At 36.2% G+C, this 14,504-nt stretch overlaps 2 protein-coding genes and 1 pseudogene across 9 annotated transcripts; 2 read left to right on the top strand and 1 right to left on the bottom strand.

Annotated features, from left to right (window-relative positions):
- Nucleotides 1–2: 2 nt before the first annotated feature.
- LOC120116672 (DNA repair protein RAD51 homolog 4-like) lies at nt 3–3,217 on the bottom strand. Of its 8 annotated transcripts, none has more exons than XM_039137094.1 (11): nt 2,856–3,217; nt 2,673–2,752; nt 2,462–2,577; nt 2,315–2,396; nt 1,585–1,713; nt 1,380–1,493; nt 1,194–1,284; nt 899–969; nt 609–758; nt 482–529; nt 3–263 (listed from the first exon to the last, which is right to left on the bottom strand). In XM_039137094.1, exons 1-10 carry the CDS (start codon nt 2,941–2,943, stop codon nt 497–499), a joined length of 954 nt encoding a protein of 317 aa, XP_038993025.1. In that variant the 5' UTR covers nt 2,944–3,217; the 3' UTR covers nt 3–263; nt 482–496. The 8 variants fall into 8 exon arrangements, 6 of the variants coding, with proteins under 6 accessions (XP_038993025.1, XP_038993023.1, XP_038993024.1 ...); XM_039137092.1 differs by having other exon boundaries at nt 3–228; XM_039137093.1 differs by having other exon boundaries at nt 231–303.
- An 18-nt stretch (nt 3,218–3,235) lies between these two features.
- Nucleotides 3,236–13,186, top strand: LOC120116671 (probable galacturonosyltransferase-like 3). The gene is made up of 2 exons (XM_039137089.1): nt 3,236–4,343; nt 13,158–13,186. The coding sequence occupies exon 1, from the start codon at nt 3,308–3,310 to the stop codon at nt 4,340–4,342; it is 1,035 nt and encodes a 344-aa protein (XP_038993020.1). The 5' UTR covers nt 3,236–3,307; the 3' UTR covers nt 4,343; nt 13,158–13,186.
- LOC120116674 lies at nt 7,831–9,196 on the top strand (annotated as a pseudogene).
- Nucleotides 13,187–14,504: the final 1,318 nt, after the last annotated feature.

Here is a 14,504-nt window from a genome sequence, read left to right as displayed (position 1 = left end):
CAACATGCCAACACCTTATGTGGATAAAACAGTAAGTGAAATATATTCCATGTAGCAAGTGTCCTCGCTGATGAGGACACACTCTAACCTCTTCCACCATCTGAAACAAACAAATTTCAACTCCTCTCATCCCACGCTGTCAATTCTTTTCTATATTTGGAGGCTCAGCTCCATCAGTATACCCAAGCCAATGGAATTCCTTTCTTGGAACCCAATGGAAGTACCGTCCTGGAAAAAAAACGTGGTGTCCCTCTGATCATGGCCTGCTAACATGGGGAATAAGTACCAAAATTTTCCCATTCCCTTGGGACCAAAAATTGTACACAATAATTAACATCGTTAATAAAAATTTAATCACAAATGGTAAAGCACTCCCATCAATCACTGCTGATCAGTTCCCACAAGAAGCCTTATGTAGAATGAAAAGGAATTTTACTCATGAACCAACTCTATTTTACCGGTATTTTCATCCCTAGCATACCTGTATGGGCTGGTCCTATATCAAAAACCTGGCAGCCTTCCCAGAAGCCTAATGTAAAATGGGAAATGGTAAATGTAAAACAATGGTTAAGTAGTGAGAACTGAGACACAGGAAGAAATGGACATACCATGGATGGGTGTTTTAAAATGGAAACATTGTAGTCATTGCTCCCATGGTCACACGAGACGAAAAGCCTCGAATGTGGAATGCTCTTCCAACAATCTCCAAGAGCTGGTTTGGAAGACCCTACCTCACTGCCCACTGTGTGATTGATAACCTATAATAAAATTATTAAGGACTAGTTATTCCAAGGGGCATTGTTATAATATATGGTCAAAACAACCACTATATTCAACCAACGGTAATCAAATTTACATTTTTATTAAGTCATAATAAAAGTTCAAGAGCAAAACTTACAAGTACTGCAAGATTATGCTGATGCGCCAACTTTTTCAGCAAATATCCAGCAGATAACATCAAAGCTCTCCCTGTATCCATCAACTTTGAATTTATGACTCTTTATAAATTATAGGCAGTATATGATATATTTAATCCTATGAAGGAACAAAGCATGGGAAACAGAGAAAACCATCTGTTTTCACTTTTCCTCTTTCCTATAAAAAATCTTCTATCTGAACATTCATCAAGAGACTCTGCAAATCAGTATACAAGTATAACCTATCAGAGAAAAAAACGAGGCATGCATATATACCTTGTGTGCTGTTGCTTCCAAGTACAGGGGAGATCAGCAATGAGATAGAATCAACTATTAGCAACCGCATCTGACAACCTCCTCCTCCATCCTGAACCAATGTTCACTTGGCCAATAACACTAGAAAATGTCAATCAAAGCCTAAGAGTATGAGAGATTCATCTAAATGAAACCTGATAATGAAACCTGATATCTCAAATGAGATTCTAGCTGATGTAGCACATCAAACATTGCAAAGATGTCGAACACAGAATGACACAATATGTTGCTCATTACTTTTTGGAGAATACTTTTTTTGTCCTGCATAGTAACAAAAAAGCAGAGACAAAAATCAGTTTCCATCGGAAGCAAGAATGGCAATGAAGAGTATAAAAACAATGATATGTTTCACCTGAGCAGACGCAAGATCATTGGTCTTTCCAAGGAAGTAAGCAATGCGTTCAGGTGAAAACGAGTTACCTGTATCTAAGTACAGCACCATATGATTACTTGCAACATTTGATGCTGTTTGTAGGCAAACCTAAACATCACCAAGAATTTGAATCAGCTTTTAAACAAACATAACAAACCCCAAGTTTACTGATGAAACAAACACTCTTCTGGTCTCATTATGAAAATACTTTTAAGATCAATCAGAATCTGATTAATTCACCCTAGAAACAATGTACTTCATTCTAATCTAGAGGGAAAACAACAACATTTGAGGCAATGTGTTGGAATTCAGTTTGTAAGCCAGCAGCGCCGCTAACATAAAGGTTTAGTTAGAAATGGATACGCTTTTGATATCCTTATCAAGTAGAACCTTACTAGTTAATTCTACAAGCAATGTACCTTGTCCGTCCTATTGCCAGCATTCAATGGATGCTGGCAACAGGAATAGTTGCATCACATGAATTTGAAGAATTAAAAGTAAATTGGGCTCTCACTTTATCACGAACTGTATTGGCAAGTGGCAACACTCATATGATTAGTTAACATTCAGTATCAAGAGGTTGAGCAAAGAGTGTGCATAAATACAATCTAAGACATCACATTTTCGGCATCAATTTTAGCTTAACCTACCAGCAGCTCTTCATTGACATTGAAAAAGTGCATTAATCATACAAGGGGAATATTCTTACTTGTGTTTTACCAGAGGACGACGGTCCAACTAATTCAGTTAATTGGCCAATACGAACCCCACCACCAAGTAACAAATCAATCCTACATTGATGATGAAATCATCAAACTTCCCATTGTAATTACAATGATAAATTTGAAAATTTTACCCTTGAATTCCAGTTGGTAAGACGTGTTTATTCCTTTTAGCATCCTCCAACAATTCCATTCCATTCAACCATGGCTGATGCATTTCATCTATGATAGATAGAACTTGTGTAATTCCCTACATATTCCCCAGCCAAAAGAATTTAAGAAAAAATAGTTCTCTACAATTACTAAAAACAAACGAAATAAAATAAGAGTTTCCTTGAGTTTAACCTCCTTTAATCTCTCAGAAGACATGCTTTGTTCCGCAAAAGCAGCTAACATATAGAGATCATGAATCAGGAAATCTTCAACTGAAAAGAGTTCATATGAAAAAATGAAATAATTAGACAGACCAAAAATGGAAAAAAGGGGGAGAAAACAAAGATTTTTCATTGTATAGAAATAAAAACAGACCTGAGAAAATGCCATGAGAAGCGCAGAAGTTCCGGAAACTGGAATCTATGATTGGATACTCAGTCTCTAGATTTATCAGAGGCGCCATGTATTTGTCTAAACTTGATACACAGGAGGAGAGTCAGCTTCGCTTTTTTCTTCAATTCATCATCATCTTGAAAATTATTCTCTTTGCCCCCGCTGAAAATAATATCATCCGTTTGATTACGCAAGATCTAAAACCCGTTTGATGGCCGGATATACGGCTCCACGACTTCGTACGGTGCAACCAGAACCACAAGATCACTCCCCCTGCAATAAAGAGTTCAGCTGACAAAAGACGCGTCTTTGACAGCCTGGCGTTGTCGCGAGTTGGCCCCAGCTCTCGAAACAAAACAAAGCGTCAAAAACCCCAATGCCAATATTCCGCCTTATCTCTCTTGCCGTCCCTCTCCCTAATTTCATTCACAGCCATGCCTCCAACTAAACCTCTCCATCTCTTTTTAATTTTAACGGTCACGATTAATCTCTGCTCTGCCGAATTACCTTCCTTTCGAGAAGCGCCGGCATTTCGAAACGGCAGAGAATGTCCCAGAACGACATGGTCATCCCTCGACAAACAGATTCACAACCCTTCCATTATCCACATCGCCATGACCTTAGACACCGCTTACCTCCGTGGCTCCGTCGCCGGAGTTTACTCCGTCCTCCACCACGCTACTTGTCCCGAGAACATTGTCTTCCATTTCATCACCACTCACAGCCACGGCACTAAACTCACGCGCGCCATTACCAGCACGTTCCCTTACCTCAACTTCCACATCTACTACTTCAACATTAACCTCGTGAAAGGGAAGATATCGTTATCCATCCGGCGTGCGCTGGATCAGCCTTTGAATTACGCGCGTATGTACTTGGCTGATCTACTTCCAGCTGGAGTCCGCCGGATCATCTACTTTGACTCTGACCTCATCGTCGTCGATGACGTCATTAATCTATGGAGCATCAATTTGAGAGGCCACGTGTTGGGAGCTCCCGAGTACTGCCACGCCAACTTCACCAACTACTTTACCTCCAAATTCTGGTCGAACCCGGTATTTACGGCGCCGTTTAAAGGGAGATCGAGGAACCCGTGTTACTTCAACACTGGCGTTATGGTAATCGATTTGTGGAAATGGAGAGGAGGGAAATACACAGAGAAGTTAGAGAACTGGATGAGGATTCAGAAACGACATCGTATCTACGAGCTAGGTTCTCTGCCTCCATTTTTGTTAGTTTTCGCCGGTGAGGTGGAAGGGATGGAGCACCGGTGGAATCAGCACGGACTCGGCGGTGACAACTTGGAAGGCTTATGCCGGGCTCTGCACCCTGGTCCGGTTAGCTTGTTGCATTGGAGCGGTAAGGGAAAGCCATGGCTCAGGATCGACTCCAAAAAACCTTGTCCGTTGGATTCCTTGTGGGCTCCTTACGATCTGTTTCGTTATCCGTCTTTGTTCTCCGATAGCTAATGTTCCTCGAAGATTCCGTTAAAGGATGAAGACACGTGTAAAAATAAGAAAGCACCTTGCAACCTTCTCGGTTAATGAAATTATGGAGTTACCACGGCTTTTGTAGCCTGTTAACCGCGGTGACTTTTCAAATTTTCATGGTAAAACTAAAGATCCTTTTGTTTATGAAAGTGGGGAGTGGGAATTTAAAGGTGTTATCTATATTATTTATATTCATTTGGGTTAATGTCGTCTAGATCAAGACACTATGTAAGTAAGTAGATGTGACCTCGTGGGGCTGTGTCGGTCGTATTATTCTTTTTTTCTTTTTTTCTTTTTTGTAATGGAAATTTTGGATCGCAAGACTGCGCGACATCTAATATAGAACTTATTTTCAGTATAGAATATATATATATTTTGTATGAGGTTTTCGTGACTGGAATTTACGACGTTGGCAAAAAATAAATTCGTCACGGATAAAGCTTATAACACAAACAATTCAACTGTTTCTTCTTGAGGAGAAACTAAGTGCAAGTTATTTTAACAAAATATTTAATATTTCATTGATTTAATTTAATTTTTAATATACTATATGATGAGATGTATAATTGAATATTTTTTAATATTTAATATATTTTTATCTTAAAGCTGGAAACGAATTTAAATACTCTAGATATTAAAATAAAAAAAACCAAAAATATAACTATAATCATATCAAAACATAAGAAGTTAGTGTTCGGATGCTGCGTCTTTTATGATCGATTCTGTATATGAATGAATTATTATTTTAGTCATTTAATTTTTAAAATATTTATTTTTATTGTCCAAAAATTTGTTTGTAATGAGTCGATTATTAATCTTTTAACAATATTTAAATTTGTTAGTAAATTTATATAAAAATCTCATAAAATATTTCTCTCTAATGTAAAATATTCGAACTTGAGTGTTTTCTTTCATATCATACTAATAAGAATATTGAAAAATATGATAAAAATAACATACTTCGAATTCATGTTGATTAAATGGTGAAGATGATAATTGGATTAAGATGATTGTAACAAATCAGTCCTATATGATGATAAAATCATCCAACTTCCTACTGTAATTACAAGTTTAATATTGTATTTTGTACCCCTTGAATTCCTTTTAGCATCTTCCAACACCATTCAACCATGGCTGATGCATAATGTCCCCCACCCAAAATTCGCCACAATTATTAAAAACAAACAAGTGAAAATAAGAGTTTCCATAAATTCTTAACCTCCTCTAATCTCTCAGGAGAAACATTTTGTTCTGCAAAAGCAGCTAACATATAGATATCACGATTCAGGAAATATTCCACTGAAAAGAGTTAACATGAAAAGAAAAGGGGGGAGAAAACAAAGATAATTTCTTTGTGTAACGGACATGAAAGAATGCCGTGAGAAGCGCAGAAGTTTCGGAAACTGGAATCTATGATCTCTAGATTTTTCAATGTCGCCATTTTGTAAACTGAATATGGAGGAGGAGAGTCAAGAGTTTATAGCTATGCGTTTGGTTCATTAAAAATGAAAAAACAGAGGAAGAGGGAGAGAAATAAAAATCTAATATGTGGCTGCTAGGATTCGAGCCCAGGCCTCTACGGCCACAAAGTAGAATTCTTACCACTAAACTACAGCCACTTTTCCTTTTTGGTACGCCAATTTATTTATATTTCCTTTAAAAGAAAGATGGATCATTCACGACCTCCACATTCATCGGGATACATGTTATTGGTATTTAAACTTTTAACGTTTACAAGCTATGTTTTTCCGGGATTCCTAATATGATTTGTAGTTTTTCTTCTAACGAGTTTTAAATCATACAATTCCAATTCCCCTTTTACTAGTATGCTATGAAATTGGAATTGTATACGCTGCTTGGATTTCATAATATCGTTTGGACCTGAGTGTTGGTGGTAAGGTTCGGAATGCAGCTTTAACATAGGAAAAGTTTTACTTGAACAGAATTAGACGCAGCAACTAGTGCAAAAATTTGATCAGAAGATACTAAGGGATCCTTTTGATGGGACAAGAAGCTCCATTCTGTGTTTGTTTTGTTGTGGAGCAGGTGGATTCATTGATGATCTTTTCAAGGCGTTTCTCGTATACATGGAGCCAAACACGATGACCAGATAAAGGCATCAATATCATCAGGCTGTCGATAATCGACAACAATGTTAGAAGAAATGTAGCAGACTTACCGCCCAATCCATTGTTCCCAACTAAGGGGATGATTGAACCACACTCGACAGCATGATGCTCAGAAGCTTAAATATACAACCTAAATTAGCCGCATCAATCACAAATCAGACTCGTTATAAACTAAATTAAATCTCACATGGAAATTATACATGAGAGCCATAAACAACCAGAAGGTAGAATATGTACGTTGTTGAAAAATACCATAATTTTCACGCACTTAGCTAAAGTATGAACTGGAAAACTGATACTTTAGGGCCTGCAGAACAGAAATGTTTTCATTAAAAAATTTATACTATAACTGTATAAAAGGCACTCAATCAGAATATTATGCTGAATTACAAATACAAGAGCAACATAATTGTATTATATTATATGTTGGTATAAGATACAGCTTCACCTCATGATGACATGTTGTGGTTAGCATGTTTGATATTGATATGCGGCAGTACTTATAGAGTGAAGCAACAGGATCCAAGGCTTTCTTACTTGCCTCTCTTTCTTGTCATCTTTTATGATAGATGGTTCATATCTTGGCTATTTCACAAGGTCATAAGGCCCAAGGAAAATAAATAAAAGCACACAGAAATGTTAAATACAATCGCTATCCACGGACTTGCTCATCAAAATAAGAGATTGAACTTACTTTTTTGGATGAAATACACAAAAATCGGTACGCTATCCATCACCATAACTATCAAATTTCAAGTCTCAAAGCAAAAGGATAACACGATCTTCCAAGAGGAACTTGCAAAATAGTAGTAGTAAAAAAAGTCTCGAGCTTCTATACTGTACTAAAACCAATCATGCAAGAAGCTCAAGACAAAGACATTAAAATCTGACTTTAAAAGAGACATTTAAAAGATAAGAGATCCACATTTAATTTATAAAATTTCTACTTTGCGAGAGAGAGAAAGAAAGAGACGATAGCCTGGAAATGTACCGAGGCGATCAAAGGAAAAGCTACTCGTTTTTTTTTTTTTGGCGGGGGGGATCCAAGGAGGGGATTTTAAAGGTTCGCCTCGTCAGCATCCATTAAATGGGCTTTAATGGAAGGCGAGTGAGGGCGTTGGAAAATATCCGGGCCGCCACCTGCTTCATTCTTTTTCGTTTTCTGGGTCAGGGTAAAAGAATGGCCTTTGATGGCTTAGATTTTGTGACTTAGGGTTGTTATTGAAGCCCATTTATTTATAAAATTAAAAAGCCTAATTTCCCATCAGATCCTAACGGCTTGTGTAGTCCTTACAGAGCTATTGGTCACTCTCTGTATCTTTCTTCATTTTTCGAAGCCTCCCCCCTTAAATAGTTTTTAAGTTTGTTTTTATAAATCTTTTTTTTGGGTTTAGGGTTTATGAGGGTTTGAGGCAGCAGCAACCTATGGCTCCCAAAGGTATTTGGATTAGGATTTTACTAATTTTGAACAACTTTGATTTCACTATTTTTTTAAAAAAAAAATTTGTAATGCTTGCTCTAGTTCTATCTTGCTTTTGATATGTACAATGAGAATACCAGTTCTCTACTGTATTCTCGTGGTTTATGAGGAGCTGAAATCAGCTTAAAATTTTGCTTTATTTTGGGATTTCAGAGGGTTTTAGCATTCTATTACGGTTATAAACTTTATTGCTCTGTTAACTCTGGATTTACTCTTCTGATACTGGTTTTTATAAGGGGATAGATAGACAATTAATAGATTACTTGTGTTTTTGCACGATTTTCTTTTCATAGTTTTGGACATGTGGATTCTGTATTAGAGTTTTTAACCCATCTTTGAGTAGCTAAATTTATTCTTGGGTTAAAGTTTATATTCTTGGCTTAGTTGATATGTAGTTTGTAGAATTGTATCTTTTGGTTACTATAGTTTATTTTTTGTTCTTCTAATGAACCTTTTGAATATGAACCATTTTTGTAATAATGGTATTTGTAACGCCTTTTCATTAATTATATCCATTGTTGTATGTTATGCAGTTGAGAAGAAGGTAGACCCGAAGGTTCAGGCCTTGAAGGCTGCAAAGGCAGTGAAATCTGGAACTACTTTTAAGAAGGCAAAGAAAATCCTAACAAAGGTTACATTCCACAGGCCAAGGACCTTGAAGAAGGATAGGAACCCTAAGTACCCACGCATCAGTGCTCCACCGAGGAACAAACTTGATCATTATCAGATTCTCAAGTTTCCTCTCACAACCTAGTCAGCTATGAAGAAGATTGAAGACAACAACACTTTGGTCTTCATAGTTGACATTCGTGCAGACAAGAAGAAGATAAAGGATGCTGTCAAGAAGATGTATGACATTCGGGCCAAGAAAGTGAACACCTTGATCAGGTAATGTTGACTATCCTTACTTTCGTGAGCTGGTTCATATATTTTCATTAACGAGACGTACTTTTGAAATGCAATGCTAAATGGGGCCTTAGTCGTTTGAAGAACCAGAAAAGAATGATAAAATAGTTATGCATAGAATGATCCGCCGATTCTTCATAATCGATGTGTTTGTTGTGATTCAGACCTGATGGTACAAAGAAGGCATATGTTAGGTTGACACCAGACTACGATGCCTTGGATGTGGCAAACAAAATCGGTATTATCTAAGGTGGTTGCTACGTTGTTCTGAGCTTTTCTTTGTTACAAAGAGAGACGGTCTGAGACTTCGAGCGGGAAGATACCTTCCATCTTATAGTCGTTTAATATGGTTATGTGCTTAAATGTTAGTTTACTTCTTCAAACATTATGGGCTGATTTCTTTAGTGAACTTTCTCGACTCTTCAAATGCATTATGGGTAATGTAGTTCTGATATATCAAATTCATCAAAAGAAGATTTCCTTGGTGAATTTTCTTAACTGTCAATGTCATTGTCATGTAATAAACATGAGAAAGACACTACCTTGCAATTTATATATTGGATTTGAGTGTGTATTAATATGGGGACCAACAGTTATTATTATTATTTTTGAAATTGAACCCAACCCAGGTACTGTATGTAGTACCAAACATTATGTACCACAATAGTTTGTCTTCACAATTTAAGATCCAACTCTTTCTGTTTACACACATCTAGGTTATAAGAGCTTCAAAAACAATTGTTCTTTGTCAAAAACTAGTTTGGATGAGAAGAAATGTCAAAACACGTTATCGCATCATTTAGAATAAGAAAAAAATTATTGGTCTGATAACAACACATGCTTGCTTATTCCAGTTCAAAATTCTTAAAGTCCACCTTCCTGACATGTATCCCCCACTTCATTTTCAGTTGCTTCTATCACTCAGCCTACTAGCCTAGGGGCCAGTTGGGTTGTTCAGGTCGGTTTCGGTTAAATTATTTTAGGTCTGGATTGTATTTATCAGTTCGATCCAATATTAAATTAAGTAAATATCGTATTGGTCAGTTTTCATGTCAGTTCAACTTTAGGATATTCGGATTATTTCGAGTTTAGTTGAGTATAAGCCCAAACGAGTGTATATAAGATTATTGATATAATTTTATAAAAAAAAGTAATTTTATTTGACAATCATATCATTTAATAGTTCAATATTTCGAATTCAACCTCATAAAAAGAAACCCAATATAAGTGAGCTTGATATGTAATAGTAGTTGAGTCTAGATATTTGGTTTGATTTGTAACTACATATCACTTTCAGATAAAAAAAATATTTATTTGAGACTTGCATTCCATGTTAATTTGTATTTGTCAAAAGAAAGTAATTATTTTTTCTTTTAAAATTAATTAGATTTTAGCTTTTAAGGGATGCCAATTAACGTTAATCACATAAATTAATTCTTTTAAGAAATAATTTTATTTTATAATCCTTCATTTAAATACTTTTTCAAAAAAAAATAGAAAGTATAGGATATTAATATTAGACAATTTTTTAGAGGATGAAATATGTTATTGAACCGTTAAATTATTACTAAAGTTATTGATTAATTAGTATTACATTATAAAATGAAAATAAAACATACATCATTTTATTATTTATCATATTGGTAAAAAATGAATTTTTTGTTCACTTTAACTCAATCATTGAGTCAATGCTCCGTTTAGATCGAAATTGGAAAAACTAAATTCAAGTTGTTTTTAGTTTGAGTTACTTACGATTAAGGTGAAAATAGAATTTACCTTCTCAACAGTGATTAGCTATGCTCTTTTTTTCCTGGATTCCAAATAAGACTTGTTGTTTTTCTTCTAATGAGTTTTAAATCATAAAATTCCGATTTCCCTTTTACTCGTTCACTGGTATGTTGATACATGTTATGAACTTTCAATTGGTGAATTGGTAAGTTTTCATAAACTAATATTCAAAGCCAAAAAGTGAGACAAACAAATGAACTTTCAATTCAATGTTTAACCAAAGTTGTTCATCTTATATTGCAGACAACATCAGATTTGGAGTTGGATCATTGAACGCTGTCGTTTTCAAGATTGTGATGGCATTTGGTTTGGTTTACACTGTTGACGCCACAGCAGTAGACCGAAATAAGGGTGACATTGAGATTCTTAAGAAAACTTGAAAGAAAACTTAGGAATTATTATTCAATTGATGAAAACTCATATTGCTTACAAAGAAATATTAGTGCTCTATATATAGCACTGTAAAAAGTAAAAAGATAATGTAGTTTGCTTGCTTAAGCAGCTACTTAACAGATTAACAACCCTAAGAACTTCTCACCATCTTAACCGCCTAACACAACAGCTCTTGACACGTGTATCGTTATAATTGTCATCCAATGTTGCTACATTCAACATTCTCTCTTTTTTTTATTTTCAATCAGTTGAACATTCACTAGTTCGCGAAAAATCTCAAAAGCACATCAAGCTAAGGGTTTAGTAAAGCCATATGTAATCTGATGAAATGATGGCACATATCGAACTTGTAATTGTTTAGCATAAACTTTTTCCCAAACAAAATGCACATCGAGATCACATGCTTGGATTGTGTATGATAGACTGGATTGGCGCACCAGATAGTAGGTGGTGTGACCTGAACTTCACCCAAATCTACAAGCAAAGCATTGATCCATGTTACTTCTGTAGCAACATCACTAAGACTTTTATACTCAGCTTCCATGGTTGATCGTGAAACAGTCTTCTGTTTCCTTGATAACCAAGACACTATACAACTGCCAATAAAGACACAATGATCAGGCATTGATCGTCTGTCATCTATATCACCATACCAGTATGCATCTAAAAATGCAGTAACTTTAAGATCAAAACCAGTAGATGAGAAAACCAAACCATAATTCAATGTGTCTGCCAAATACCTAAGAATTTTCTTAACTGCCAGAAGATGAGACTCACGAGGAGCTTGTATATACTAAGTAACCTTGCTCACGCTGAGAGCTATATCAGGTCGAGTATGAAATACATACAATAATGAACCAACAATACTACAAAACTCACGTGCATCAATTAAAGGATTGTCTGCATCATTAGACATCTTATTAGCCACAACCATAGGTGAAGTAGTTGGATTGACCTGAGTCATTTTGGTTTTTGCCAGCAAATCCAACACAAATTTATTTTGACTTAACATAAGAGAGTATGCACACCGTTTAACCTCAATGCCTAAGAAATAGGACGAGTCACCAAGATCCTTAAGAGAAATCTACTTGTCGAGTTCACAAATAACATACTCAATATGACTTAGTAATTCTCCTATCAAGATGATATCATTAACATATATGAGAATAAACGTACGAACACCAGCCTAAGTAGTAACAAAAATATAGCAATCAACTTTGGATTCTCGAAACCCTAATATAAGAAAACTACCATGAAGTTTATTATGCCAATTTGTAGCGCTTAACTTAGACCATAAAGAGCCTTTTGAAGCTTACACACAAGAGGAGTACCATCAGAAACACGTACTTTAAACCCAGATGGTTGTTGTATCAACACATCTTCACTCAGTCCACCATTGAGAAATGTTTTATTGACATCAATCTGTAGAAATGTACACCTCTTTGAGATAACCAAGGACAACATAAAATTAATCGTGGAAAATCGAACCACAAGACTGGAAAGCCTAGCAACCAAACAAGCTTTATGTCTTTGCACAGTGCCATCTGCGTTCTTCTTAAGTTTGAAAAGCCACTTGCAACCAATAACAGTCCTACCCTCTGGAAGTTTAACCAAAAGTCCATGTGTCATTCTTCTAGAGAGCAACAAGCTCATCATGAACAGTTGTAGTCCACTTATCAGACTGGAAAGCCTCATACACAGTATCTGGAAACAACTCATCTAGATTACTAAGAAACACTTTAGATTTGAAAATGCAAGCCTTACTGCATGTACACATATGATGGATATTGGCTACAGCAGATGATTATGAAACAACGAGAGACGCAACAACTGGTGGTTCAAGCACTCGAGATTGACTACACAACCCCTCATCAGATGTAGAATCAACATGAGTAGTTGTGTGTCCATCAGATGGTAAAATATAATCATAAGAAACATTAGGAATAGTAGGATTAACATGAGTAGGTGAGACCACAGATGAAGCATGCATACGTGAAGAAACCCTAGGCACGCGTAAACTTTGTGAATGCATGATCACATCTGATGTAGGAGACTGTTGACCAGATGTAAAACATGAGGATTATGATGATGAAGCTAGAAAAGGAAAAATCATTTCATCAAACTTCACCTGACGAGATATATAGACTCATCCATCAGATGCAAGACATTGATATCCTTTAGGCTGAGGATTGTAGCCTAAGAAGGTACACTCATAGGATCGAAACATAAGCTTATGTTTTTAAACGATCGCAAATGCATAAAACATCAATAACCAAACACTTTCATGAACTTATAATCAGGTTGCTTATGAAACAACTTTTCAAAAGGAGAAACACCTTGTAGCACTCGTGTAGGGAGTCTATTAATAAGATACACAACAGTGATTACTGCATAAGACCTGAACTTCAAGGGTAGAGAGGCATGAGCCAACAAAACGAGAGCTAGATCAATCAAATGATGATGCTTTCACACCACAACCCCATTTTTTAGATGTTTGTGGACATATTACACGATGAACAATTCCCTCATTGGCCAGAATACTAGTCAGTGGCCTATACTCACCACCCCAGTCACTTTGAATGGCTTTAATGGGTAAATCAAACTGAGTAGTAACCATGCTTTTAAATAGCTGAAATGCAGTCATAACTTGAAATTTGTCCTTCAATAGGTACAACCAAGTGTGACGAGTGCAAGCATCAACAAAAGAAACATAGTACCTAAACCCATTAGAAAGAGTAGGTAGAGGACCCCATAAATCAGAGAAAACAAGTTGAAAAATGGTCAATGTACACAGTTTGAGAGGAATCAAAGGGTAATTTATGACCATTACCAACACAACAAGCAGCGCAAATTTTATTAGAATCATTTGAAATATTTACATGCAAGCAACTGTAATCTTCCTTCAAAGTATTAAACGATGGATAACCCAAGCATCTGTGCCACAACTCAGATAAATCAAAAGCAGTAGTTACACTAACATTAGCAAGGTTACCAAGAAGTGAGTCATCAGCCAGTGCAAAATAGTAAAGACCCCCATGTTGCTTGCCTCGAAGAAGAACACAACCATTAACTTCATCATGAACACAACAGTCATTAGCTCGAAACTCAAAGAAGACACGATTGTCCCTAGCAAGCTTGGACACCGATAGGAGATTCTTAGTTGTCTTAGGCATATGTAAAATATCATTCAATATTAATGTTGTGAGCGAGAAGACAATAAAACATTACCAACAGTTTGCACATCGAGAGGAACACCATTACCAACTAAAAGATTACTTGGTCCCCTATAATCAGAAGGATGAGAAATCTTGGAAACATCAGGTGTCACATGATGTGTAGCACCAGAATCAACCACCCAATGCTCACGAGAGGTAGACACTGCATTAGCTTGAGAAGACTTAGTGGATATTCCTTCACCAGTGTTGACATAACAGTCATACTGAGC

Source organism: Hibiscus syriacus, unplaced genomic scaffold, assembly GCF_006381635.1.
Source record: "Hibiscus syriacus cultivar Baekdansim isolate YM2019G1 unplaced genomic scaffold, ASM638163v2 tig00110302_pilon, whole genome shotgun sequence".
NCBI classification, from domain to species: domain Eukaryota; kingdom Viridiplantae; phylum Streptophyta; class Magnoliopsida; order Malvales; family Malvaceae; genus Hibiscus; species Hibiscus syriacus.
Note: the sequence above shows the minus strand (reverse complement) of the source record. Positions and strands in the feature narration are given on the sequence as shown.

Excerpts from the sequence above, each read along its gene's own strand:
- LOC120116671 (XM_039137089.1), top strand. The coding sequence starts at position 3,308 with ATGCCTCCAACTAAACCTCTCCATCTCTTTTTAATTTTAACGGTCACG.
- LOC120116672 (XM_039137094.1), bottom strand. The coding sequence starts at position 2,943 with ATGGCGCCTCTGATAAATCTAGAGACTGAGTATCCAATCATAGATTCC. Across the intron at positions 1,714-2,314 it reads CGTCCTCTGGTAAAACACAA|GTTTGCCTACAAACAGCATC; the intron begins GTAAGAATATTC and ends GGTGATGTTTAG. Across the intron at positions 970-1,193 it reads TGGAAGCAACAGCACACAAG|GGAGAGCTTTGATGTTATCT; the intron begins GTATATATGCAT and ends TGATGGATACAG.